General features: G+C 33.1%; 12 protein-coding genes across 12 annotated transcripts; 8 read left to right on the top strand and 4 right to left on the bottom strand.

Moving 5' to 3' along the window:
* Positions 1-1200: 1200 nt before the first annotated feature.
* On the top strand, positions 1201-2565 carry NAEGRDRAFT_1137 (uncharacterized protein; the record flags this gene model as incomplete). The annotated part of the gene is made up of 1 exon (XM_002676627.1): positions 1201-2565. A coding segment is annotated over one exon (1365 nt), but the record flags the coding sequence as incomplete, so codon positions are not given.
* A 567-nt stretch (positions 2566-3132) lies between these two features.
* On the top strand, positions 3133-3603 carry NAEGRDRAFT_68295 (uncharacterized protein; the record flags this gene model as incomplete). Its single annotated transcript, XM_002676626.1, has 1 exon — positions 3133-3603. One exon carries the CDS (start codon positions 3133-3135, stop codon positions 3601-3603), a length of 471 nt encoding a protein of 156 aa, XP_002676672.1.
* Positions 3604-4482: 879 nt separating this feature from the next.
* NAEGRDRAFT_4035 (uncharacterized protein) lies at positions 4483-5106 on the bottom strand (the record flags this gene model as incomplete). The annotated part of the gene is made up of 1 exon (XM_002676538.1): positions 4483-5106. A coding segment is annotated over one exon (624 nt), but the record flags the coding sequence as incomplete, so codon positions are not given.
* A 160-nt stretch (positions 5107-5266) lies between these two features.
* On the top strand, positions 5267-6633 carry NAEGRDRAFT_68293 (uncharacterized protein; the record flags this gene model as incomplete). Its single annotated transcript, XM_002676625.1, has 3 exons — positions 5267-5322; positions 5383-5475; positions 5520-6633. 3 exons carry the CDS (start codon positions 5267-5269, stop codon positions 6631-6633), a joined length of 1263 nt encoding a protein of 420 aa, XP_002676671.1.
* A 1541-nt stretch (positions 6634-8174) lies between these two features.
* On the bottom strand, positions 8175-10166 carry NAEGRDRAFT_320 (uncharacterized protein; the record flags this gene model as incomplete). The annotated part of the gene is made up of 2 exons (XM_002676537.1): positions 8175-10001; positions 10047-10166. Coding segments are annotated over 2 exons (1947 nt in total), but the record flags the coding sequence as incomplete, so codon positions are not given.
* A 756-nt stretch (positions 10167-10922) lies between these two features.
* On the top strand, positions 10923-11622 carry NAEGRDRAFT_3606 (uncharacterized protein; the record flags this gene model as incomplete). The annotated part of the gene is made up of 2 exons (XM_002676624.1): positions 10923-11261; positions 11317-11622. Coding segments are annotated over 2 exons (645 nt in total), but the record flags the coding sequence as incomplete, so codon positions are not given.
* A 279-nt stretch (positions 11623-11901) lies between these two features.
* NAEGRDRAFT_68290 (uncharacterized protein) lies at positions 11902-13464 on the top strand (the record flags this gene model as incomplete). Its single annotated transcript, XM_002676623.1, has 3 exons — positions 11902-12271; positions 12310-12819; positions 12995-13464. The coding sequence occupies 3 exons, from the start codon at positions 11902-11904 to the stop codon at positions 13462-13464; spliced, it is 1350 nt and encodes a 449-aa protein (XP_002676669.1).
* A 739-nt stretch (positions 13465-14203) lies between these two features.
* NAEGRDRAFT_34072 (uncharacterized protein) lies at positions 14204-14566 on the bottom strand (the record flags this gene model as incomplete). Its single annotated transcript, XM_002676536.1, has 1 exon — positions 14204-14566. The coding sequence occupies one exon, from the start codon at positions 14564-14566 to the stop codon at positions 14204-14206; it is 363 nt and encodes a 120-aa protein (XP_002676582.1).
* Positions 14567-15582: 1016 nt separating this feature from the next.
* On the bottom strand, positions 15583-16819 carry NAEGRDRAFT_68288 (uncharacterized protein; the record flags this gene model as incomplete). Its single annotated transcript, XM_002676535.1, has 2 exons — positions 15583-16017; positions 16067-16819. 2 exons carry the CDS (start codon positions 16817-16819, stop codon positions 15583-15585), a joined length of 1188 nt encoding a protein of 395 aa, XP_002676581.1.
* A 295-nt stretch (positions 16820-17114) lies between these two features.
* On the top strand, positions 17115-18977 carry NAEGRDRAFT_34061 (uncharacterized protein; the record flags this gene model as incomplete). The annotated part of the gene is made up of 4 exons (XM_002676622.1): positions 17115-17208; positions 17269-17460; positions 17506-18799; positions 18866-18977. The coding sequence occupies 4 exons, from the start codon at positions 17115-17117 to the stop codon at positions 18975-18977; spliced, it is 1692 nt and encodes a 563-aa protein (XP_002676668.1).
* A 1863-nt stretch (positions 18978-20840) lies between these two features.
* On the top strand, positions 20841-22508 carry NAEGRDRAFT_68286 (uncharacterized protein; the record flags this gene model as incomplete). Its single annotated transcript, XM_002676621.1, has 1 exon — positions 20841-22508. The coding sequence occupies one exon, from the start codon at positions 20841-20843 to the stop codon at positions 22506-22508; it is 1668 nt and encodes a 555-aa protein (XP_002676667.1).
* Positions 22509-22634: 126 nt separating this feature from the next.
* NAEGRDRAFT_68285 (uncharacterized protein) lies at positions 22635-23217 on the top strand (the record flags this gene model as incomplete). Its single annotated transcript, XM_002676620.1, has 2 exons — positions 22635-22855; positions 22896-23217. 2 exons carry the CDS (start codon positions 22635-22637, stop codon positions 23215-23217), a joined length of 543 nt encoding a protein of 180 aa, XP_002676666.1.
* Positions 23218-24084: the final 867 nt, after the last annotated feature.

Genomic DNA, 24084 nt, shown 5'->3' with positions numbered 1-24084 from the left:
AGAAGCCTCTTGTGATAACAACGGCAATCCTAATCTTTATCAAAATTGGCTGATACACCAAAGTAAATTCCTAGCAAATTCGGTCAATTTTTTTATCTATTATTAAATTATTTTGGGCGCCTTGAAGTTGTTCGTTGTGAATGATGATTTGGCGCCTTTACAACTATTCTCAGACAAGTGGTGAATTAATAACGAAACACGGACACATTGTGATTTGTTGTATTTGGAACAATGGCTGTTTCTTAGTGCCTACATCCCATTCATCTCTTTCAATTCCTTAATACTTTCATGGGATATTTCTTAGGTACCTACCATACCACGTTCATATTAAGTGTGAGATAAGTTCCTTAAGAATATTGAAGTTGAACTCATTTCTGTCAATTAATGATCAATAATTCATTAATTGACAATCAAAAGTCTCGGAATTGTATTGTTCATCATTTATTGCATTATTTTGTCAGTGGAATTGATCAATTCAAAAACTTCAATGATACCAATTGCAAAGTTAAACATGTTCCAGTTGATGATTCAATCAAGAAAAAATAACCAATTTTATTATTCCTTGTGATGATGACTATTCTTTTAAAGTCATTGAAAAGAGGCAAGCCTCTGGTTATGACTAGTAGTATTGCTACTACTACACCAATACTCACTCGGAATAATTTAAATTTATCAAATAGACGATCATTTCATATTAGCAATATTAGGAATCATCTTACTGGACAAGTGGTGGAAAAAAGTAAATTGGATTTTAACAAACAAGTAGGATCATCCTCTATTTTGTTAAATTACCAAAAGGAAAATCATCAATTTAACAAATATTCTACATTTACAAATCAACAAGGAAATACTAATAATGAACAGGAGGAAACAGCCTCTCTATTTAAAAGGATTCTCAAAATATTAAAATACTTGTGCTTATTTCAACTTGGAGCAATAACAATTAGTGCACTTTCTTATGCTGCAATGAAATTTTCTATATGGCTGTTTCATGCATCCGACATTGAAAATCCATACAGTAAACTCTATAATCCATTTCTTTTAGATGCACTAACACCAATTATTCAATTATTTGAAGGAATTGACAGATATGTAAAGACAATGTCAACAATTTTAATTATTGGAGTTGAATACTTAGTCCTTCTGAATACTAGTTCTTTTAACCCAAATTATTGGTTTCAAGAGAAACCAGACAAAAAATCAACTGAATTTATTGCTAAAAAGAAGGAGTTGCATGTCAAGTCAGCTAAGAGATTGCTACGTTTATGCTCGGAAAACAAGGGTATATATGTTAAACTTGGACAACATATTGCTTCACTTTCAGGATTCCTTCCAGATGAATATATTGAAACACTTTCAGTTATGAGAGATAGAGCTCCAACAATTTCTTTTGAGGAAGTAAAGAAGATTGTTTATCAAGATTTTGGAAAAACAGTTGAGGAATTATTTGAATATTTTGATCCAACACCAATTGCCAGTGGGTCAATAGCTCAAGTACATAGAGCTAGAACAAAAGAAGGTCAGTCTGTAGCTGTAAAGGTTCAATATCACTATGTGAGATTCTTTTTTGCTGGTGATATGTACACTAGAGATGCTGCAACTAAATTAAGCATAAGATTATATTACATGCAAGAAGATTCCAAGAGCATTGATGAATTACTTGAAGTTAATCAACAATTTAGTGATGAAATCAAGAGCAGTCTTAATTCAGAGCTTGATTTCTTACATGAAGCCGAAAATGCCAAGATGGCAGCTCAAAGATTTGGTACTTCAAGACCAGATGTCTATATACCAAAAATCTATGATGATTACACTAGCTCAAGAGTTTTAACAATGGAATTCATTGATAATGCATGCAACTCAAATGACATAAAGAGAATTAGAGCTATGGGATTTGATGAAGGTGATGTCGCAGCTAGAATCATTTCTGCGTTTGCAGAGCAACTGTTTATTCACGGACACATGCATGCAGATGCACATCAAAGTAATGTTATGGTAAAGCAAAACCCAAATAATCCATCAGAACCACAAATCGTCATCTTAGACCATGGTTTATACAAAGATTTGGATGACCATTTCAGAATTAACTATGCTAAATTCTGGGTCAGCATAGTTTTAAACGATAAAAAGGGCATGGATGATTATTGTAAATCCATTGGCATCAAAGATTACAGACTATATACCTCAATGATTATGTTGCAAGGTCTGGATCAAAATGGAGACTTGAGTGCAGCATTTGAACAGCAAATTACTGAAGAAGATTTTGAAAAATTCAGTAAGCTCTTTGAGTCTAGAAGGGCTGAATTTATGGACATTTACAGAAATATGCCAAAAGAAATGTTGCTCATCTCAAGAACCGATAACATTCTTAGATCTTTAAATAGAGAGCTTGGCGCTAAGGTGAATAGATTTTCTGTTATGGCTAGATGTGCTGCCAAAGGAGTATCTGTTGAAAATTACCAAGATTTGAACACATGGTCTCAAAAATTCAAATTCTGGAGAAGTCAACTCTATTTTGAGTTTAGATTGTTTATAATGGCTGTTCAATCATGGTTTATATCAGTAGCTTTGCAAATTTTCGGTACTGAAACACTCTTAAATTCTCAACAACAACAATTCCTTGAAAAATTAGAGTTGACTGAGGCTGAAATTAAGAATTTACAAAAATAAGATACAGTATTTACTGTAAATATGGTTTAAACTTGATAATAACAGGAGATTGAATATTCGTTTTTTTTTATGTAATTGCCAGGCGAGTGATATTAGTGTTGATTGAGATGGATAGAACGAACCATTGAATAGAACTTATAGTTTGACCGTTATTATAATTTTTCTTACTTTTGTCAAACCAAGAGAATGATGTTTGTTGAATATGTCTCTTCCATAAAACTTAAAATTTTCATCCTTAATTGACACATGTTGATTATTTTTGGCGCCAAAAGTTTTCTGAGCAGAAATAAAATATAAAAAATTACGAGAATGTCTTTTTCGAGTTCACTTCGTAGTAATAAGCTCTCGGGGAGCTTGGTTGCATCATCAATTGATAAATTTGATGAAGGACTCGAGATGGTGGAAGAGGAAGCAAAAGGTATTATTAGTCTAACGTTTAGTCATGAACCTCTACCGCAAGAGATGACTTACGAGATGGCTATCAGAATTTTAAAAGAATATCATAGGATGTGTTTTGCTAGAGGTGAATATGAACAATGCGAAATAGGAAAGAAAGCAATGTTATTATTAAAATTTCAAAATGAGAAGAGACATATAGATAATATTAAGCGAATACAATTAAAGGAAAGAGAAGAAATAGATTCAGCATTTGAACAAGAAGTAAGAGAAGTAAAAGATCGATGGGAAGAAAAGATCAATGGTCTGGAACAATCCTTTGACGATACAAAACAAAGACTTGCTGAAAAGCATGCTAAAGAATTAGAGGATTTTGAACAAAAATTCTTTGATGAAATAGAACGTAAATACAATCCAAAGACGAGAGATTTAATTACCTTGAAAATGATGGAGGAAACTCTAGCAAGACAAGAATTTTATTTCGAAGCAATATCTGTAAGTAGTTCATCATCATTCCGAGCAAAAAACCTTAAATAATTATAAATAGGTAAAAAAGAAGGCTGAAAAGCTGCAAGAAGAAGAGATGAGAAAGCTCATGCTTAAATACAGCTCATCATTCGAAAAAAAGAAAAGTCATTTACTTAAAAAGCAACAACAAGAACTTGATAGTTTCGATATTAAAATAAGAAGAGAAAGAAGTGAAACAATTCAACAAAGAAATCGAGAGGTTGAGCAAGTCTCACTAAGATATAGCAATCTTAAAAATACAGCACAGATACATCATAGCCAATTCGAATCAAAGGCTCGTTCATCATTAATCAAATCCAATACTTCCTTAATTTCATCCATTAAAAGAATGGGGAATGAATCAAACTCCAGGCCAACAACCGAAAGGGATAGATATAGGTCTCCAACTTCCAAAAATCGGAAAAAAACTTTGAAATAAAGACAATCCTATTCTTTTTTATAATTCAACTCATGTTTCTTCCATGATTCAGAGTTAGTGGATTTTAACAATTTAGAGAAACTTTCAAACTTTTCTAAAGCTTTGGCTTCTCTGTCCTCTTTAGATGACTTCTTTTTGTACTTTTGGAGTTGATTACTTAAATATTGTTTGGCATCTTGTTTCGTCTTATTTTCAGAATCAGTTTTGATTTGTTCTTCCTTTTGCTTTCTTAAAGAGGAAAATCTGCTTGCAACATCATCAAATGTGTTTTCATTTTCTGTGGAGGTGGTAGGATCAGTTTCTTCTTTCCTATTTGTTTCTCTTGAATTTTTGTCTATTGGAATTTCTTTGGACTCTATTTTTGGTGGATTGCTGTCTTTTGGAATTTCAACAGGTTCAATGACCTTATTTTTCTCGTCTTTATGTTGTTGTGAATCTGTATGCTCTTTTTTATCCTTCTTTCTTGGTTTAATTTCTTCACTGTTTTCCTCAATCTCATCAGAAAATGAGAGAACATTCTTATTTTCTTTCTTTTTTCTCTTTTTGATATTCGAATCTGATACTGTTTTTTTCCTTGGTACAATATCAGGAAATGGATTTACAATTACCTCAGTTCTTATTATTTTTGGAGGATAAACAGGCCTGTCATTATCGTCAACTTCCAATTCAGCAATTTTCAGAACATTGTAAATAGTATTTCCTACTATTTGTCCAAATATTGTATGTTTAAAATTTAAAGCATCCAATCTATTAAGTGTTATAAAAAACCTAGAATCAGACATGTTATTCTGAGAGGCACAAGCTACTAATCCTCTTTGAGAAAATTTCAATCTTGAATGATATTCTGCTTCAAAAGCTTTTCCTTTTCCTGATTCATCCAATTCATAAATAGATTCGCCAACATCACCATTATTAGTTGGATCACCAGTTTGAACAAATTGCTCCGAAACAATTCTATGAAAATGTAATCCATTATAAAAATCCTCAAGACATAACTGTACAAAATTTTTACAAGCCTTTGGTGTTTCTCTAGCAAATAATTCAATTTCAATATCACCACAATCAGTGACTACAATAACCTTTCCTATAATAATTTCAATTTAATATTATTTTCATTCCGAATCAAAATAAATGATGATTTGCTTACCTTGAGTTTTTGGGAGGGAAGAATAAACTTGACTCATTTTTTAAGTGGAAAAATTAAATTGTTTGGCGCCAAAAATAAATTAAAAATTGAATAAAATATTAAAAAAAATGAGTAGCGACGATTTAAAGGAAGAGAAGATTATTAATGAAGAATATAAAATTTGGTAGGTGATTGTTTTATTAACAACATCAAGTTTGATATATTTTGGAAATCAATAATATAGGAAGAAGAATACATCGTTTTTGTATGATCTGATTCTTACACATGCCCTTGAATGGCCATCTCTCACTGTTGAATGGTTACCAGAAATTAGACAGTAAGTTTCATCATGTAATCTACGGAAAATGTTAATTATAATAGTTTTGATCGTCATACCTCCCAAAAGCTTATCCTAGGAACCCACACTTCACAATCTGAACAAAATTATCTTTTATTGGCCGATGTTGAATTGCCAACCAATAATTCTGATGTTGATATTAGAAAGTATGATACCAATGGCGATTCTGGATCTCTAGGAACTATCGGCAGAGGAAAGGTTGAAATTACTCAACGTATTAATCATGAAGGAGAAGTTAACAGAGCTCGTTATATGCCTCAACAAACTGAGTACATTGCCACAAAGTCTGTCAATGGACAAGTTTTAATTTTCAAATATACCGATTTTGAAAGTATTCCTAAAACAACTCAATGTACACCAACCTTAAGATTGAAGGGTCACACACAAGAAGGATATGGCTTATGTTGGAGTTACAAGAAGGAAGGTCTGATAGCAAGTGGAAGTGATGATTGCAAAGTTTGTGTTTGGGATATTTTCGCTCAACAAAATCAAATTGATAAGGGATGTTTACAACCATTGTTGACTATGGAAGGACATTCTGGTGTTGTTGAAGATGTTGCTTGGCATAGACTTCATGAATATTTGCTGGGCTCAGTTTGTGACGACAAACATGTTCGTATCTTTGATACTCGTTCACAAACTAGTACAAAAGCTGCCCATACAGTTGAAGCTCACAAAGCTGAAGTTAATTGTATTGATTTTTCACCATACAGTGAATATGTTTTTGCAACTGGTTCTGCCGATAAGACTGTTAAATTGTGGGATATGAGAAACCTCAAATCTGAACTCCACACTTTAGAAAGTCACACTGATGAAGTTTTCTCTGTTTCTTGGTCTCCATCTAATGAAACTATTTTGGCTTCTTGTGGTACTGATAGAAGGGTTATGATCTGGGATATTTCAAGAATTGGAATGGAACAATCACCTGAAGACTCAGAAGATGGTCCTCCAGAACTTCTCTTTATTCATGGTGGTCACACATCTAAAATTTCTGACTTCTCTTGGAATCCAAATGAAGGAGGAGAATGGACTATTGCTTCTGTTGCAGAAGATAACATTCTTCAAATTTGGCAACCTTCTGATTCTATTTACATGGAAGATGATAATGAAAATGTTGCTGATAATGAACTTCAATAAAATCAACAATAATTGTATAAGCTGGTTTACAAGTACATGTTTATTTTAGTTTAGAAAATTGAATTAATTAATACAGAAACGTTTCCTGTAAGAGTTGGATTGGCAGTTCTTACAGTAATCATTGCTGTACCAGATGGATTAAACTTGCTGTGGATTAAAACAACATCGTTTCTTCCAACCACCTTACATACACCAATAACTTCAAGGTCAATAATTTGAATCACAGAAACTTTAGCCTTTTCTTTCAAAATTTGAATACAACGATTAATATCAAAAATGCCAGAAACCTTAATAGAGTTCTTCTTTTCTTGTGTATATTTCTTCCAACCATCAGCAAATTGTTTTGTAGAACCAAAATCTGGATATTCAGATAAAATATCAACAGTATCGATTGGAATATTCAAACTAAAGTAAGATGGTGCATTATTTTCATTAGAGTAAGTGACTTGACCAACCAAACGAGTTCCCAAAACAATATCTTGAGGAGACAATGAAATAATAATTGAAGCTGGTCTTGTTTGATCCAAACTAGCAAATGTAAGACCATTTTGCTTTGGTCTGGATTCACAATCAGTTTGAAGGCTCATAGCAAAGTTAGAAGGTGGGGAAAATTGGAAAGAAATTTGAGAAAGTGTGAAACCTCTATCAGTCGAAACCATCAATGCAATAATCAATGAATCATCCTTCCAAAATTTGTTATAATCTACAACCAAACGATCATCTCTTGCTAATTGTGTCAAATCCTTGAAGGAACTTGGATAAGTTGAGGAAATTTGTTGAATGAGATTGGTAGTCTTTTTCAACTTATTTTGTGGTTGAAGAGTATCCATTGGTCTTGGTTGATTCTTAACCGCCTTTGTTGGTTCAAGAATTTGTCCAAAATCTAAGAGGTCATTACTCTTAGCAGGTTGAGATGGAGTAAGAACAGGTGCTGATGTCAAATCAAAGAAATCATCCAATGGATTTGATGATTTTTGAACAACAGGTTGTTGACGTGTTTGTTGTGGTTGAGAAGGTGTGTGAATAGTCATTGTTTCAAAATCATTGAAAATATCACCAGGTGTAGATACTTTGGTTGATTGTGAATTGGAAGGAACAATTTCTTCTTCAAAGAGAGAAGGTTGTGGCTTGTGAGTATGTCCCTTTGATAATTTTCTTTGAGCAGGTTTAGCTGGTTGCTTCTTTGGTTTAGCAGTTGAAGAACCGCCTGCAGCACCAGAACCACCATCCATACCCAAAAACATACCTCCAAATTGATTAAGCTTCTTCATAGTCTTGGTGTCAACCTTTGGCTCAGCTGATGGTTTTGTAACAGGTGAATGAGAATCAGAGTATGGAGAAGTATGCTTTGGTTCACTTGGAGTCACAACAGAAGGTGTAGGTTCCTTGACAGGCTCTTCAGGAATAGTATCTTCTGAACCCCATTTGCCTCCCTTCTTCTTTGGAAGAGAAGTGCTAATTGTCGAATTATTCATGGTGTTGGTGTTGGCTCTAGCAGAAGCAAGATCAATAGGAGCGTTTTCAATAATATTAGTGCTAACTGGTACTGAAGAAGTTGGATTTTCATATTTGTCAAACTTGAGTTGGCGTTTAGCAGGCTTTGTGGCAACATCAGAAAGAACTTGACGTTGATCATCAGTGCTCAAATACTTTTTAGCTCCCTTTCTCAATAAACCATTAACATACTCTTGACCAAAGCTCAATTTGGAATCAACTTCAATATCCTCATAAGCTCCATCAAGTGGAAGAACTGCATCCATGATATCATCCCATCCACATCTTTCACATGCATCAACAAGAGCAATACCTTCATAACAACGTTGTTGTAAATCAACATTCTTGGAATCTTTGTACTTTCTAAAGTATTCAACAATTTCAGGAGAAGCATATTTACATTGAGCGATAATCTTGAGCATAGCTGTAATAATCCAACATCTAGTTTCCTCAAATTCCAACTGTCTTTCAACTAATTCGCATAACTTAGCCAAAATATCAGAAGAATCATAAGATTCATTCATATAACTATATTCTCCCAAAACCCAAGCAATAACTTGCATGTGAAGATCGTGAATAACATTCTTTGAATCTACAACATTACAGAAAGTTTCAACACAGTGACTTCTCATTTCAGCATCATCTTCTTCAACACCAACTCCTTCACCAATAACACTCATCATATTTTGGAGAGATTCTTGAGGAATATATTGTGGATCAATCTCAAAAAGGCTATTCATAGTGTCAAGGTACCAAGGAATACTTGGTGAGAAATTCTTAGCAAGAATTGAAATTCTTTCAATAAGATCCTTTCTCATGTGAGCATCAATAGACTTTTTAGCAAATTCCAAAAGTCTCTTCACAATAACAGTAACGTTGTTAGCATTTGTCATGGTGAAAAGTAATTCCAATGTTCTTCTTCTCAAAGTTTCATCAGTATCTTCCAAACAATTAATAACTACCATTTGATGTTGAATGGCGTACTTTGGATTGATTTTAACAATTTGAGTAAGGGATTGAATACCCAAATACTTGAGATTATGATTTGAGCTTGTAATAAATCTACTAATAGCACTAGCAGCACTTTCCAATAGTAAGTTATTTGGATAAATAGTTGTAATTGTTTTCACAAATTCAAAAACCACAGCATGTCCAATGTTAAGACCAGTATCAGCTCTTTGCATACCATCACGTAAAACTTCATAAACCAACTCAGAAGATTGTCTATCATCAGCACAAAGTAAAGCCAAACATTTCAATACATGAATTTGAATCCAAGGAGCAGGAAGTCTGTGATAATCAAAATCTCTTGATAATCTTCTTTCAATAATTTGTTTAAGGATAGCAACAAGACCTGGTACAAGATCCTTGAGTTGTCTTGTATATTCTTGTGAGACTAAAAGATCATAAATTAAGCAAAGTGAAGCACCCATAACAGATGGATCTCTATCGCAAAGTGATTCCTTAGCGTATTCAACAATGTCTGGCACTGATGAAGGACTGATTTGATAAAATCTTTGGAGGGTTGAAATAACCTTCTTTCTTACTATTGGTTTAGCGTGTTTTCTCAATTCAAGTACTTGTGGAAGAAGAGCAGGTACTGTTTCCTCATTTACAATCTTAGCTGCTGCTGTTAAAGCACAACAAGCAGATACAAAATTAGTAGATTTCATATCGTTTTGTAAATTTGAAATCAATAATAATAATAATTCATGGTCTGGAGGTAAACAGAGAGTAACAGCCAAATAACCCATTCTCTTTTCCAACATTTCCTTACTTGATGTGAGTTTAATAGCATTAACATATCCGAATGATGCATCATGTCCGAGCATTTCACAATATAAAAGTCTAACCATATATTCCTTCATCAATTTCTAAATGAAAATTTTCGAACGGAAAGTAAAATAGATTAAACGTACCAAAGTAACTTTTGGATTTTCCATTCCTGTTTTGAGAATAGCCATTTCCTTGAGGATGAGTTTATCTTCCTCTTGTTTAGATTTGGCTTCACCAATTCCACGGATAAGCTCGAAAAATTCTATTTTCCAACCATCACAATATATTCATCCGATGATTTAAGTTTTGTACAATATAATAACCACGGATCGGTAATCACAGATACAATTAAAAAACAGTTTTTAGAATCTAAATAAAATCGACAACGCACCCTTTGAATGATTAGACATTTTTTATTTAATGATGAAAAATAGTTTTTGCCAACGCATGACCTGAGTCATACAGAGTATTTGGTTTAGCTGTAACACTTGCAGCAGTAGTTTAGGTGTGATATTCACTAATGACTCGATTTATCTTGTTACAAGGACCGTTTGTCTCTACTATTGTATCTACAGCCAAGAAACAAATCTTAAATCTTCCCTCAAAAAAAAACTCAATCACTTCATCAACACTGAATTTGAATCCTCATAGAATGATAACGATAGGATACCAATCTTCCATTTTCTTTTTAAAAGAATCATCAAGCACAATTCAGCAAGAAGAAACCTCAACGTCTCAAACTCCATAACAATCATTGAGGAGGATTACCACAACACCAAGAGTGTTATTGGTAACAATACCAGTAAAAGGAAGTTTGCCGCCTAAAAATCGTAACTTTCAAGTACCGTTAGCTTTTCGACTTTTTAACAGCGTACAAAAAAACTCAGCACAAAAAAATGTCTTCCACACATCCAGAGTTACCACTCACAACATTGCAGACTTTTGTTGATGCTTATCACAAGCTCGATATTACTTCATTGAATTCTATTCATGAAACCTACCTCGAAGTTGGTGGCAAATTTAACTGGGACCAAGATGCTGCTCCTCTCTCCAGTTTACCATCTATTGGTTTGACTTTGGTCGGATATCTTGTTGTTTCCTATACTCTTAGTTTTATTCTTGGTACCAAGTCCAGAGAGGAAATGGAACAAGAACATAAGAATCCAACCTTTGTACAAAAGATTTTGAAGGTTTTAGCCTTTTTACATAATTTGAATATGACTGTTATTTCCCTTGTCTGTTTCTTTGGATTGTTGTTTGAAGTTACTTCTATTGGATTGAAGGATGGTTTCTACAGTTTGTTGTGTGACCCTGAACATAAGTATAACGTTGGTTATATTCCATTCTGGACCTACATGGTATGTTTTCACATGATTGAATTTTTAAATTGAATTTTTAAATTTTAAATAATAGTATTACTTGTCTAAATATGTAGAACTTTTTGATACTTTCCTCCTTGTTATCAGAAGATCTAGACTCAGATTTATTCACACCTATCACCATGTCACCACAATGTCAATTTGTTATTATGGATTGTACAGTGGAGGTACTGGACAATGGATTCCAATTATTTTGAATACTTTTGTTCACATTGTTATGTACTATTACTACATGAAGGTCACTTTAGGTTTTGATGTCTGGTGGAAGATGTATTTGACTGATATTCAATTAACTCAATTCATTTTTGATGCTGCTGCTTTCACTGCTTACTCATATGTTGAAATCTTCTGGGAAAGACCTAAGGGAAACACTTGTACTGGTTCATTGATTGGTTCATTGTCAGGTGATTTCATTGTTATTTCATTCTTTATTTTGTTCTTTAATTTGAGACAACAAAATGCTAGAGCAATTGCTAAGAAGAAGGCTGAAAAAGCTAAGAAGACTGAATAATTTTGTTTAAACTAATAGGAAATTAAATAATTTATATCATTGCAATGCAAATATTATTATTATCAATTTAATAATTTAAGATCATTGAACTTTATTCAATCAAAAAAAATGTTCAAACGTGTAATTTCCTTGGCCCATAAAACAGCCAAGCCATCACTCTTTTCATCACCAACAACAAAAATTACATCTGTACATATTAATAACAGATCTTTTATTGTGGCTTCATTCCATTCAAAGAATAATCAAGTAAAACAAGAAAATAAAACTCCACAAAAGAAGGATGAAAAATTATTTATTTATGAAGAAGAAAGGGATTTGGAAAAGGAAATTGTCCCTGTTGAAGTTTTCAACGATAAGGAACGTATTATGGATGAAGATAGACCAGATATTAACATTCCACTTCTTGTTAAATTTTGGAAAATGTACTTTGTAAGATATGCCATCATTTCAACAGCAATATTTGGTGTTTTGTGGATTGGTATGTATATTGGATTTTAATATTAAATAGTTGAATAGTTTGGGAAATTACTGATTGGTTGAGTTCTATCACATTTAAGAATGTTGCTACAGTTTCATTTTACACTGGTTTCTTCACTGGTTTAATTTCATGTGGACTTAGTTATTTGGCAGTTGTTTCATTCAGTATTAGTCCATCAGCTGTTTATAAAGCTGCTGTTAAAAAGGTTTTAGCCAATAAGAGTGTCAGAGATAATATGCTCACTCCACTCACTCCTGGAAAATTCAGAGCTTACTCATACACTTATCCAGATTTTAATAATGCTCACGATGTTCCACTTATTAGAAAGCTTCAATTCTGGAAACCAAAAAGAGTTCAACTCATTTTCCAACTTCAAGATCCAAACAAAAAGACTGCCATGATTTCTTGTGATGCTTCTAGAAAGAGTGGAATTTTAAATATTATTAGAAATCGTTTCACATTCCACTCTTTAATTGTTGACATTCCAGATAGTGATGATCGTTTAATTTTGAGAGGATCTGATGAAGATGCTGTCTATGAAAAGGAAAGTAACAATATCAAATTGAATTAAGTATTGTAAATTAAGGAAATTGTAATATTTATTGAATTTAAATAATAAAAAAATGTCTGATTTGCTCTCTAAAAAATCGTGGCACATCTCTTCAGAAAAAAACAGAGAAAAAGTAAACAAGATTAAATCTATTGAAAATGAAAAACAAAAAGAACAAGAACGAAAGAGAAAGAAGGAACAATCGGAAGAAAATTATGAACAATTTAAAAAAGTAAAATCAAATTCAACAATTGAACAAGTTAAGGTGATTGATCACTCTCGGAAGGATCCTACCACTACTTCACCTTCAAATTTAAATATTGAAAAGAAGAAAACTGAAGAATCATTGATTAACAACTCTAAAATTACCACCTTTAAAGATGTATTGAACTATGACTCAAAATCATTATTTCACAAAGTGGTAAATTCTCAAAATAATATTATTACCAATACTCCTATAACACCAAGTCAATCCAAAGTAGTAGATCAAGCCACTCAAAAATCATCAGAAAAGAAGAAATCATCCTCTAACAACTCCACAAAATCATCATCCATGGATGAAGATCTCATGAAAGAATATTTAGAAAGAAGTAAAAGAGAAGATGAAAAGACAAAAAAGTTTTTGAAAGAAAAGAAAAAATGAGTTTAAAAGCCAACAATAATCAGCAACAACACAAACAATCGGAACAATATGTAAATAGTAAGAATAACAATACATCAAGTTTAAATCCACTCGGGTTGATACTACCAAAAGTTAAATTAATAATTCAAAAATGGGGAGAAACGATTTTGGATGGAAATGATATTTTATCGGGTCTGGAAAAATCATTAATTGAAGAAGACTATATGGAGAGTCCTTACTGGGGAGTATTTCAACAATGTCCAATGGTAATAGGAGATGTTTTAAAACAGAATGTGACCAGAAAAGTATATTCGGAAATTCTTAATCTTGTTACCAGATTGAATAATTTAATACATGTCACAATGAATGGATATTTACAGGAATTGATTACTTTACTGTCAACCTGCACAACTGAGAAACAAAATCTGTATCTTCAATCAATAATAGAATTGTTACAAAAGGATTACACCATGAAAGAACTCATACTTTCAGAATGCAAACGAATGACAACAACAGACCGAAAGGAATTTTTGAATGAAAATCAATCAAAGAAGAAAGACGATTCACAAGGAAGTACTTCTCTCAGCAACACCACTCTGGCTTTCTATTCTCAATCTTGGAGTATTTCTCCCTATTTTGAAAAAGTAAAATCCCTTGTTTAATTTACAAAAATAACTTTCAAAATGAATTTTAATAACAAAATAAAATCCCAATTTTTATAATTGTTTTTTTTAATATTTAATTTATTATGATAAATGATTTACTTCAATGGGACGAACTTAGATGAAGAAGTAGCACCGATACCTGGCTTACCGTGCTTAACTGGTCTGTAAGTGAGGGAGAAATCAGACAACTTCATACCAACCATTTCTGGCTTGATTTCAACGGAGACGTAGTCCTTTCCTTGGTAAACACCAATAACACAACCAATCATGCTTGGCAAGATGATCATATCTCTCAAGTGAGTCTTGACAGCGTCTGGCTTTTCACCGTATGGAGCAGTGTCTCTCTTCTTTTGAGCCTTTTCGATCAAAGTCTTGTACTTCTTGGAGATACCCTTACCAATTCTTCTTCTAAGAGCAGAAGTGAACAAATTCTTCAATTCGTCATTTTCCATGGCCATGAGGGCGTCCAAATTGTGACCTCTGTAGGTGAAAACCTTGAAAGCTTGCTTATTTGAGTTCATCTCTGTTTTTTGTTTGTCAAACAAGTTAGAGTTTAGAGTGAGCAATAAAAAATGCGAGCTATAGTTACCTTTTTGCGATTTTTTTTCAACAAAATTTATGGCATTCAGTGGTTTACCAAGTCATATATCTGTTTACAATGAGAATTTTACCAGCCATTTTTAAGAGAGAAAAGCCTTCAACCTCAAAATGTTGGACTCAATTCTGATAATTAATTCGTCAATCGATATTAGAATGTTGGTTGTATTAATGGCTAACATACTCATGATTACACCAAACAAAATTTATTCTTGTCAATTAATTTCTGAAAACCGTGTTCTGTTTTACAGTTCAATTTGCAGTTTGAAGGAGAAAATAAATAGAAAACTGATGAAAAATTCTATACAATTTAATTTCAAATAATACTATTAATTTTCACGACAAGTTATTAGAGCAGTTGAAGGTTAATACCAATCCTCAACATGACCAAATATTGATATTATTAAAATTACTTTGTTTATCAAACAACAACAATCAAAAAGCACACCAACAACAAAAAATGAGCAGATTATTACCATTCGCTTTGGGAGCTATTACCGGCACAACATTTTCTTATTATTATCTTCGTAGAGATGTTTATAACACATCCCGTGCTTTGGAAAGTACTATAATGGATACACATAATTTTGTTAAACAAGCTGTTAGTGAAGCTGAACAATTGGAAAAGAGAATTGCTGCCCTTGAAAAACAATCATCCGAACAAGGTTCTCAAATCACTACATCAACAACAAATCTTGCCCGTTTGAGCAAGAAAGTGAAACAAATTGTAGATGTTATTGAATCAACAAAGGATCAATAGATGAAAGCTTTTCTTGGATAGCGGAGTATTTAACAGATTGTAAAATTCGACATATATTAATAACAATTATTATTTAAAATTATATTATTGATTTATTGTTTTTTAAATAATGGATATTTACTTCTTGTTGGATGTTGGCCTAGTAGTAGAACGTTTAGTCTTTCTATTTGTTATTCTTTGTCTTGATTGATCCTCTTCAATTGTATCTTCATCATCACTTCCTCTTGAAGATAATTCATCGTCATTATTACTTTCTAAATCATCACTAGAGTATTCTCCATTATCAGCTTGAACATCAGCTTCATCTTCTTGTTCACTCTTCTTAGTCTTTTTTTCACTTGGTTCTGGGATTGGTATTTCAATAAAGTTAGGAGCTACCAATGTTTCACTCAATAAGAGGTAAATTTGTCTATTAATAATGTCAGTCAAGATTGGCAAGTTTTGAAGTGAAGAATGATGTCCAAATTCATTAGAAAAGATCAAATCAAAGTTTGGTTGTTTGAGGAAACAGAACTTGAGCAATTTGAAATCTGGTGATAAAATTACTCTCATCTATTTAGCACAAGGTAAGATCTGAATCATATTCCTAAATTTAACATACCTTAGCATCAAGGAAAATATTTTCAATGGCAAATTGAATTGGGAATGAGGCAAATCTCTTAACTGGATAATTAATCCAAATTTCAGTTCCGAGGTGAATCTTTGTTTTTGGATCATCATAAACTACAGCAATATCAACTTGCAATCCATTTCTATCTTCCTTTGCAGAAATGGTCTTAAAATATGGTGATTTTGATCCAAAATTCAAATCTTTAATTTGTAAATCTCCAACAAAATCTGGTAATTTCATTTCCTCTGAAACTTTTTGTAAAATTTGTTTTTTGATTTTAGAAGCATTCTTATAGAAATATTGTTGTAAAACTCTATTGAGAATAATGTTCAACCATTTGCAATCTCCGTCATCACTTTCTTGTTCTCTAACGAAAAATACACTTTCGTCATTGATATCATTAATTGCCTTCTCACTAACAATTACTTTACTAGAAATATCAATACCAGCATTTGATGATTGAATATGTGTTGGTTTTCCTTTACGGAAAAGTAACAAGAATAATATAGAGCACATTAATATACAGAGAGAAAACATAATCAATAAAACTGTAAATAAAAAGGAGGAGAAAACATTAATAATATCTCCGAAGAAGGATTGATTCGTTTCGGAATCCAATTGTCTATTAACAAAGCGAAAAACAATCGAAAATCCCAACAATAAACCAGAGATGATGAGAAATTTTTGAGAGGAAGAATTCGATGATTCTTGTGAAGGCAGAGAAGCCTTGGTTTTTACGCTCATTTTTTTTTAAGATTTTGATTGCTGCTGTTTCTCAACCCTCAAAGTTAATCAATTTTTAATTGTAGAAGATTAAAATAGGATTCAATCATTCTTTTCACTCCTAGATTTATTGTAACAGGAAGAGTTTGATTTGTCATCAATAAACGTTGAAAGGGCTTCTATCGATCCGTTGTTTCATAAACATGGAAAGTGATACAAATAGAAAACAATTTGAAAACAACATCAAATAAAAATGCTCAACAACAATAATCCATCATCAAATAATGCTGTACAAACAGCAGAGGATCAAAGGAGAATGAATGTTGCCAAGTCAATTAACGAATATATTTTAGATATGGTTGACAGTGTGAGTGGAGTGAAAGTATTAATTCTTGATGAATTTACAGTAAGTGTACTAGTAGAATAGAATAATAGAATTCTGATCAACTATGTGTTCCGATGATAGAAAGATATAATTTCTGTGGTCACACCATTCAGCTCCATCATGCAAAAGAATGTCTTTCTCGTTGATGTGCTGCAAAATGAAGCAAGACAATCACTCAAGAATATGAGAGCAATAGTATTTGTCAGGCCAACGAATGGTAATGTGGAATTACTTAAGGCAGAACTTGTTAATCCAAAGTATCAATCATATAATATTTGTAAGTTTTATTCAAGTTGAAAATTTTAAACATTATGCAAAAAAGATTTTTCAAATGTAATTAGTCAACACTTGTTAGAAAAACTTGCCTCAAGTGACAAACATGAACTAGTTAAGAATGTATTTGAATATTTTACAGATTATTTAGCTGTGGATAAATCAATATTTTCCCTCAATATTTCAAGTACAGCATCAATACTGAATAATTCATGGGATGACATTGCCTTTCGTAGAATTATTGATGGCTTGTCAAGTTCATTAATTTCACTAAAAAAGAGACCAATTATTAGATTTCAACAATCATCAGATATTTGTAAAAAGATTGCTACCGAGCTTGGTGAAAAAATCTCAACAAATAGTCATGATAATGGCATTTTTGATTTCAAAATGGATTACGAAACAAGATACCATACTAAAGCCCCTCCTCAACCAATTGTACTAATAATTGATCGTAGAGATGATCCAGTGACACCTCTTTTAATGCAATGGACGTATCAAGCTATGATTCATGAGTTGATTGGCCTTAAAAACAATGTTATCAAATATCCATCAACCAAGAGAGAGGAAGTATTTTCAGCTCAATATGACGAATTTTACTCGAACAATATGTATGAAAACTGGGGAGATTTGTGTAAAAATGTAAAGCAGGTTGTAGAAGTCTTCCAAGAAAATCACAACATGAAGGAAAGCATCCAGACAATTGAGGATTTGGCCAATTTTATGCAAAATTTCCCATCATTTAAGAAGCAACAACAAGAAACAGAGAAGCATGTCACTATGGTTACAGAATTGAGATCTATTGTGGCTAAGCGTAAACTCTTAGATGTTAGTGAGGTTGAGCAGGAGATTGTTTGTGGAAAAAATCATAACAAAAATTTTGAAGCTTTGAAAGACATATTGAGTAGAGAAACAACATCTGAAAAGGATGCTCTTCGTTTGGTAATTCTTTATGCTTTGAGATATGAAGATAATATTGATAATATAAGAACCTTAAAGACTATTCTTCGTAGAAATGGTGTTGAGGACATTGGTTTGATTGACAATGCTATTGAACACGGAGGTAAGGCAAAACGTACCAAAGGTTTGTTCGATGAGGAGCCAACCTCTATTTCTTTCAAAGAGTTATTTAAAAAGGTGGCCAATGAATTCAAAGATCAGGAAGTTTTAAATGTTTTCACTCAACACAAACCTCGTCTTTATGATACATTGGATCAATTATTTAAAGGAAAGTTATCCCTCACAGATTATCCATTTATGGGATTGACATCAAGAGAAGTTCCACAAGAAGTAATTGTATTTATTGTTGGAGGTATCACTTATGAGGAAGCGTCTACTGTAGAGTTATTCAATAACAAATCAAGAAGAAAGGAAGAGGAACAAAAATCACTTCAGTTAGGTGTTATTAGCTCACTTAATCAACTTGATGACAATTTCAAATCTGTCATTCTTGGAGGAACTTGTATTGTAAATAGTACTACCTACCTCAAAGAATTAAAAAGAATGTATGAAAAAGATTAACAACACCAAAAGATCATCCTCATTACCAAAGAAAGTGGTGTTGATTGAGGAAACTATTGTTTGCCGCCAAAATTTACCGCTCAACAACGAAAATTGCAAACCAACAAAAATAAAAATGCAAAATACCTTCCACGACTTTGGAAATCCGAACACCAACTCTTATGCCTTGGAGTTAGCTTTAGAGGAGGCAGCCATTAAAATCAGTGGTTTTGAGGTGTATGTACTAGTAATTATTAGTAATAATTTATTATAAAATTCTGCAGGGAAACACAAGAAAAGGATAAAAAGATCAAATATTTGGAAGATGAATTAGGGCGAGCTAAAGAATTGATTAAACAATTAGAGGCTAGTAATGATGCTCTGAAAAGACAATTACGAGCAAAGGACAAATCTCCAAGTGGATCAGCAGTACATTTAAACTCTGGAAATGATGATCTTGCAATAATAGGAAAAAACAAAGATTCACCACCAACTATTGCCACAGTTCAACCATCATTATACAAACCACCATCTACTCTAACTCCAACAAGAATTCCACACTCTTCCTCTATATTAACAAAAACTAACACCTCGTCATCATCAACAAAATCTGCTACCCCAACATCATCAACATCAGCAGTAAAAAGAGCAATAGAGGTTGGGTCAACAACATCGACCACTCAGAGAGTTTCTGAAATTAAGCCTGTTAGAAATCCCTCACTGAGACCCTCAATAGCTTCAAAGTCCAAGACTGCACAATCGAGACTACTTCTTCCAAGATCTACTACTACGACTAGTAGTAGCTCATCAGAAGCATCTTCCTCATCCAATAATTCTCGAGCATCAGCGTCTACACAACATAACCTTTCTGAGGATGAAATCTTAGCCAGAAGATTGCAACAAGAAGAATTTGCTAGCTATCAATCTAGAGTTACAAACTTTGATGAATTAATTTCTAATAATCTTGGAGGAAACTATAGTGCTCCTTCCTTCGCATCAAATATTCGTACTGCTAATCCCCTTAGCTCAAGTGTTCAAAACTTTACAGGAGAGGAGTCTTATGAGGAGTTATTAAGATTGGATGAGGCTAATATCAAAATTGGTGTCAATAAGGATTTATTGACTAATCTTCCAATAACAATATTTAACAATAATCAACATAATTTTGATGATAATAATTGTACATTTTGCATGGAAGAATATCAGAATGGAGAGCAGTTAAGGAGATTACCTTGCTTACACATTTTTCACAGAGACTGTATTGACAAGTGGTTAGAGGAAAACCACACTTGTCCATGTTGTAAATATGATTTAAATGGATAAAATTAAAACTTTAGAATCCAAAACTCAAACAGTTAAATCTTTTACAACAGAACCAAAAGAAAAACCAGAAAGATTTGGGACGCATATGAATCACTGTATCCGATTTCGGTCACATACAGCCGTAGGAGCATTCCAAATTATTATCCCAAGTCCGTGTCTTGTATCATTAAAGATGATATTCGAGAGTAGTACCCAGGAGTGATTAACGTAACAAAAATCTAACTATTCATGCAAGGTAAGAGTGTCTTGCTCTTTCCCTCCATGTGATGCTTAATTTATTGTGGTTTTTTCAATTAAAAAAATGTTTGTCATTTTATTATCCAGACAACTCAAGATACATGTAATTTCCATCCTTGTCTTGAGGTGTCTTTTGAGTAATGGAGAAACCAGGCAATTGTGCCTTCTCTCCCATCATTACGTTCAACATTTCGGCCCCAATATTTTTCGCCGACACTAATTTCACCTTTTTAGTTCTCCAAGTGGCCTCGTCATGGTTTGAATAAATAGCCAACAAGCATCATACAACTCTACCCAAAAATTATACAAACAAAATAGCTCAAAATGTCATCATTGATTCACAAAGTTGTAGTTGTTGGTGGTGTCGCTGGAGGTGCTTCTGCTGCCACTAGACTTAGAAGAATTTGCGAAAAGGTTTCTATTGTCTTGTTCGAAAAGGGAAAGAATCCTTCATTTGCTAACTGTGGTATGCCATATTTTCTTGGTGGTCAAATTGCTTCCAGAGACAGTTTGATTGTTACCGGAGTTGATACTTTAAAAAAAAGATACAACATTGATGTCAGAGTTGAAACTGAAGTCATCAAAATCGATAGAGCCAACAAGCAAGTTATTTGCAAGGCTAAGGAATCTGAATATTCCGAAAATTATGATAAGCTAGTTCTTTCAACTGGTGCTGAACCAATTATTCCACCATGGGAAGGTATTAATAATCCACTTATTCACATTTTACGTTCATTGGAAGATATGGACAAGATTAAGCAACACATTGTTCCAGGAAAGAAGGGTGTTATCATCGGAGGTGGTTTCATTGGATGTGAAGTTGCTGAAGCTATCACTCATGCTGGTGTCAATGTCAGCATTATTGAATTATTGGATCAAATTATGCCACCAATGGATAAGGAAATGGTTCAACCATTGATGGAAGATTATAAGGCTAGTGGTGTTAATTTATTATTGAAAGAAAAGTGTGTTAAATTCGGAGAAGGTGAAAATGGAACTGTTAATGTTCATCTTGAAAGTGGAAAGGTTGTTAATGCTGATTTCGTCCTTTTATCTGTTGGTGTTAAGCCAGAAAACAAATTGGCTGTCGAATCTGGTTTGAAGGTTGGTCCAAGAGGTGGTATTGTAATTAATGAAAACTGTCAAACTTCTGATCCTGATATTTATGCTTGTGGTGACAACACTGAAATTGAAGATTTCGTTTTGAAGAATAGGACTCAAATTCCATTGGCAGGTATTGCTAACAGACAAGGAAGAATTGCAGTCAACCATATGTTTGGTAAGACTCCAGATTCATTCAGAGGTGCCCAAGGTACAAGTATTATGGGTGGTTTCAACTATACTATTGCTGGTACTGGTGCCAGTGAAAAGAGTCTCCAAAGAGTTGGATACACAACTTATGAAAAGGTTTACACTCCTGTCAATGACCATGCTGGTTATTATCCAGGTGCTAAGAGAATGATTCTCAAATTGATTTTCGACACTTCTAAGGAAAATTATGGTAAGATTTTGGGTGCTCAAATTGTTGGTGAACACAATGGTATTGCCAATAGAATTAATGCTATCGCCATGGCTATTCAAGGTGGTATGACTGTCTTTGATTTGGAAGAATCAGAACTTGCCTACTCACCACAATATGGTTCTGCTAAGGATCCAGTCAACATGATTGGCTTCATTGCTAGTGGTCTCTTGCGAGGTGAACAAAGAATGGTTCACATTCCAGAAGTTTTGGCTAACAGAGATCAATATGCTTTGGTTGACGTTAGAACTCCAAGAGAATTCCAATCTGGTCACTTTGAAGGTGCTATCCATATCCCAATTGAACAATTGAGAGAAAAGATTTCTGAACTTCCAAAGGATAAGACTATTGTAACATATTGTAAAATTGGTATGAGAGGATATATGGCCCAAAGAATTTTGAACGAAAATGGTTTGGAAAATGTTAAGAATCTTGCTGGTGGTTTCGAAACCTTCGAAAAGCTCTTCAAGTAAATTAACCGAGTATTTAATAAATAATCACTAACGAAAATTTTGTAAATACAAGTATTGCTAAAGAAAATATTAAGAATATGGGAGTTTTGGCGCCATTCAAATTACAGAAATAAAATTAGAAAAAAAATGAAGAAAAAACAAAGCTACATTGCACCAACTTCAAAAGCTGAATCAACGGTGCTTGGTCATCAAGTTTCGGACGAAGATGTAAGAAGATATAGAGAAATTTTTCAACTTGTCGATAGAGATGGAGGTGGATCAATCGAACAGGAAGAATTAGGTACATTAATGAGAACATTGGGATTGAAGCCTTCGGAGGAAGAAATTCAGGAAATGATGAAGGAAGCGTAGGTTTCCTTATTATTATTTTATTTATTATGTTGATAGTGATGCTGATAATTCAGGAGCTATTGATTTTGAGGAATTTGTTGCTGTCATGTCGAGAAGTGTTCAATCACAATACACAGTTGATCAATATATTAATGCATTTAAAACTTTTGAAACCGAGGATTGCCCTTATGGTGTAGTAAGAACCAAAACTTTGGAACATGCTCTGACAACTTATGGAGACAACCCAATCACTCTACAGGAAGCAACCGAATTGCTTGCTAATGTTGACCCAGAAAATACAGGAAAAATCAATTACATTAACTACATCAATATGTTGGCAGTTCAAAATGGAGGAAATGTAGCCAATAATAACCAATAAGCTTGTTCATGATTGGTTGTACTGGAAGATGATTTGTTAAAAAATGTTCGAATCACCACCACACTCTCCAATCACTCAATTCTTTGCCACTAAAATAACAGATGATAAAAATTGTTATTTATTTATTGGACATGAAGATGGTTCAGTATCGTGTATTGCTTGCCACAATATTTCTGGTCAATTAGAAAATTTAAAATATAATCTTTATATTGAACAGATACATTCCGATAAAGTGTTTGGTTTTTTGGAATATAATTCAGATTTCGTGATTTCTTGGAGTAGAAATGAATTGAAAGTCGTTGCAAATAGTGATTTGAAGATATTTGCAGATTTATCAAGTCATGTTTCGAATTGTGGAAATATTTGTAAAGTTCTTCTGAATACTTACCAGCACACATTGTTAGTGATTATGGAGAGTGGAAGAGTTGTAGTAATAAGACTTGGAGATCAATTTACAATAACACATAGAGGAGACTTGTCACTTATAGACCTCCTTCCTCAAGAGTATCGAGAACGTGTGGGCAAAGTGAAATTTGTGACCTGTCCAAGAATGTCCCTTCTTTTCTGCATAGCATGGACCGGGAAGGGTATGTCAATTTTTAAAACCATGCCAGATGTCAAATGTTTGGATTGTTGGTCCTTGGATGCAAAACTCCATGCCATATCATCAGCTGGATTAACTACATTTACTGTTAAAGAAAACCAACATGAAGGAATGGTTTTAACAAATATTTCATTTTTCACAAAGCCAATAGAATATAAGAATCCAAAAGAAGAAGGTAAGGAGGTTTGTTCTTATGCATTCTAATTGATCAATGTGAAATAGTAATAGCAATTGGCTTTAGTGAAATGAGATATCATGTTCTT

The sequence above is a fragment of the Naegleria gruberi genome (genome assembly GCF_000004985.1).
Source record: "Naegleria gruberi genomic scaffold NAEGRscaffold_27, whole genome shotgun sequence".
Taxonomy (NCBI): Eukaryota; Heterolobosea; class Eutetramitea; order Acrasida; family Naegleriidae; genus Naegleria; species Naegleria gruberi.
The sequence above is the reverse complement of the archived record's forward strand: the minus strand, read 5'-3'. Positions and strand labels throughout refer to the sequence as shown.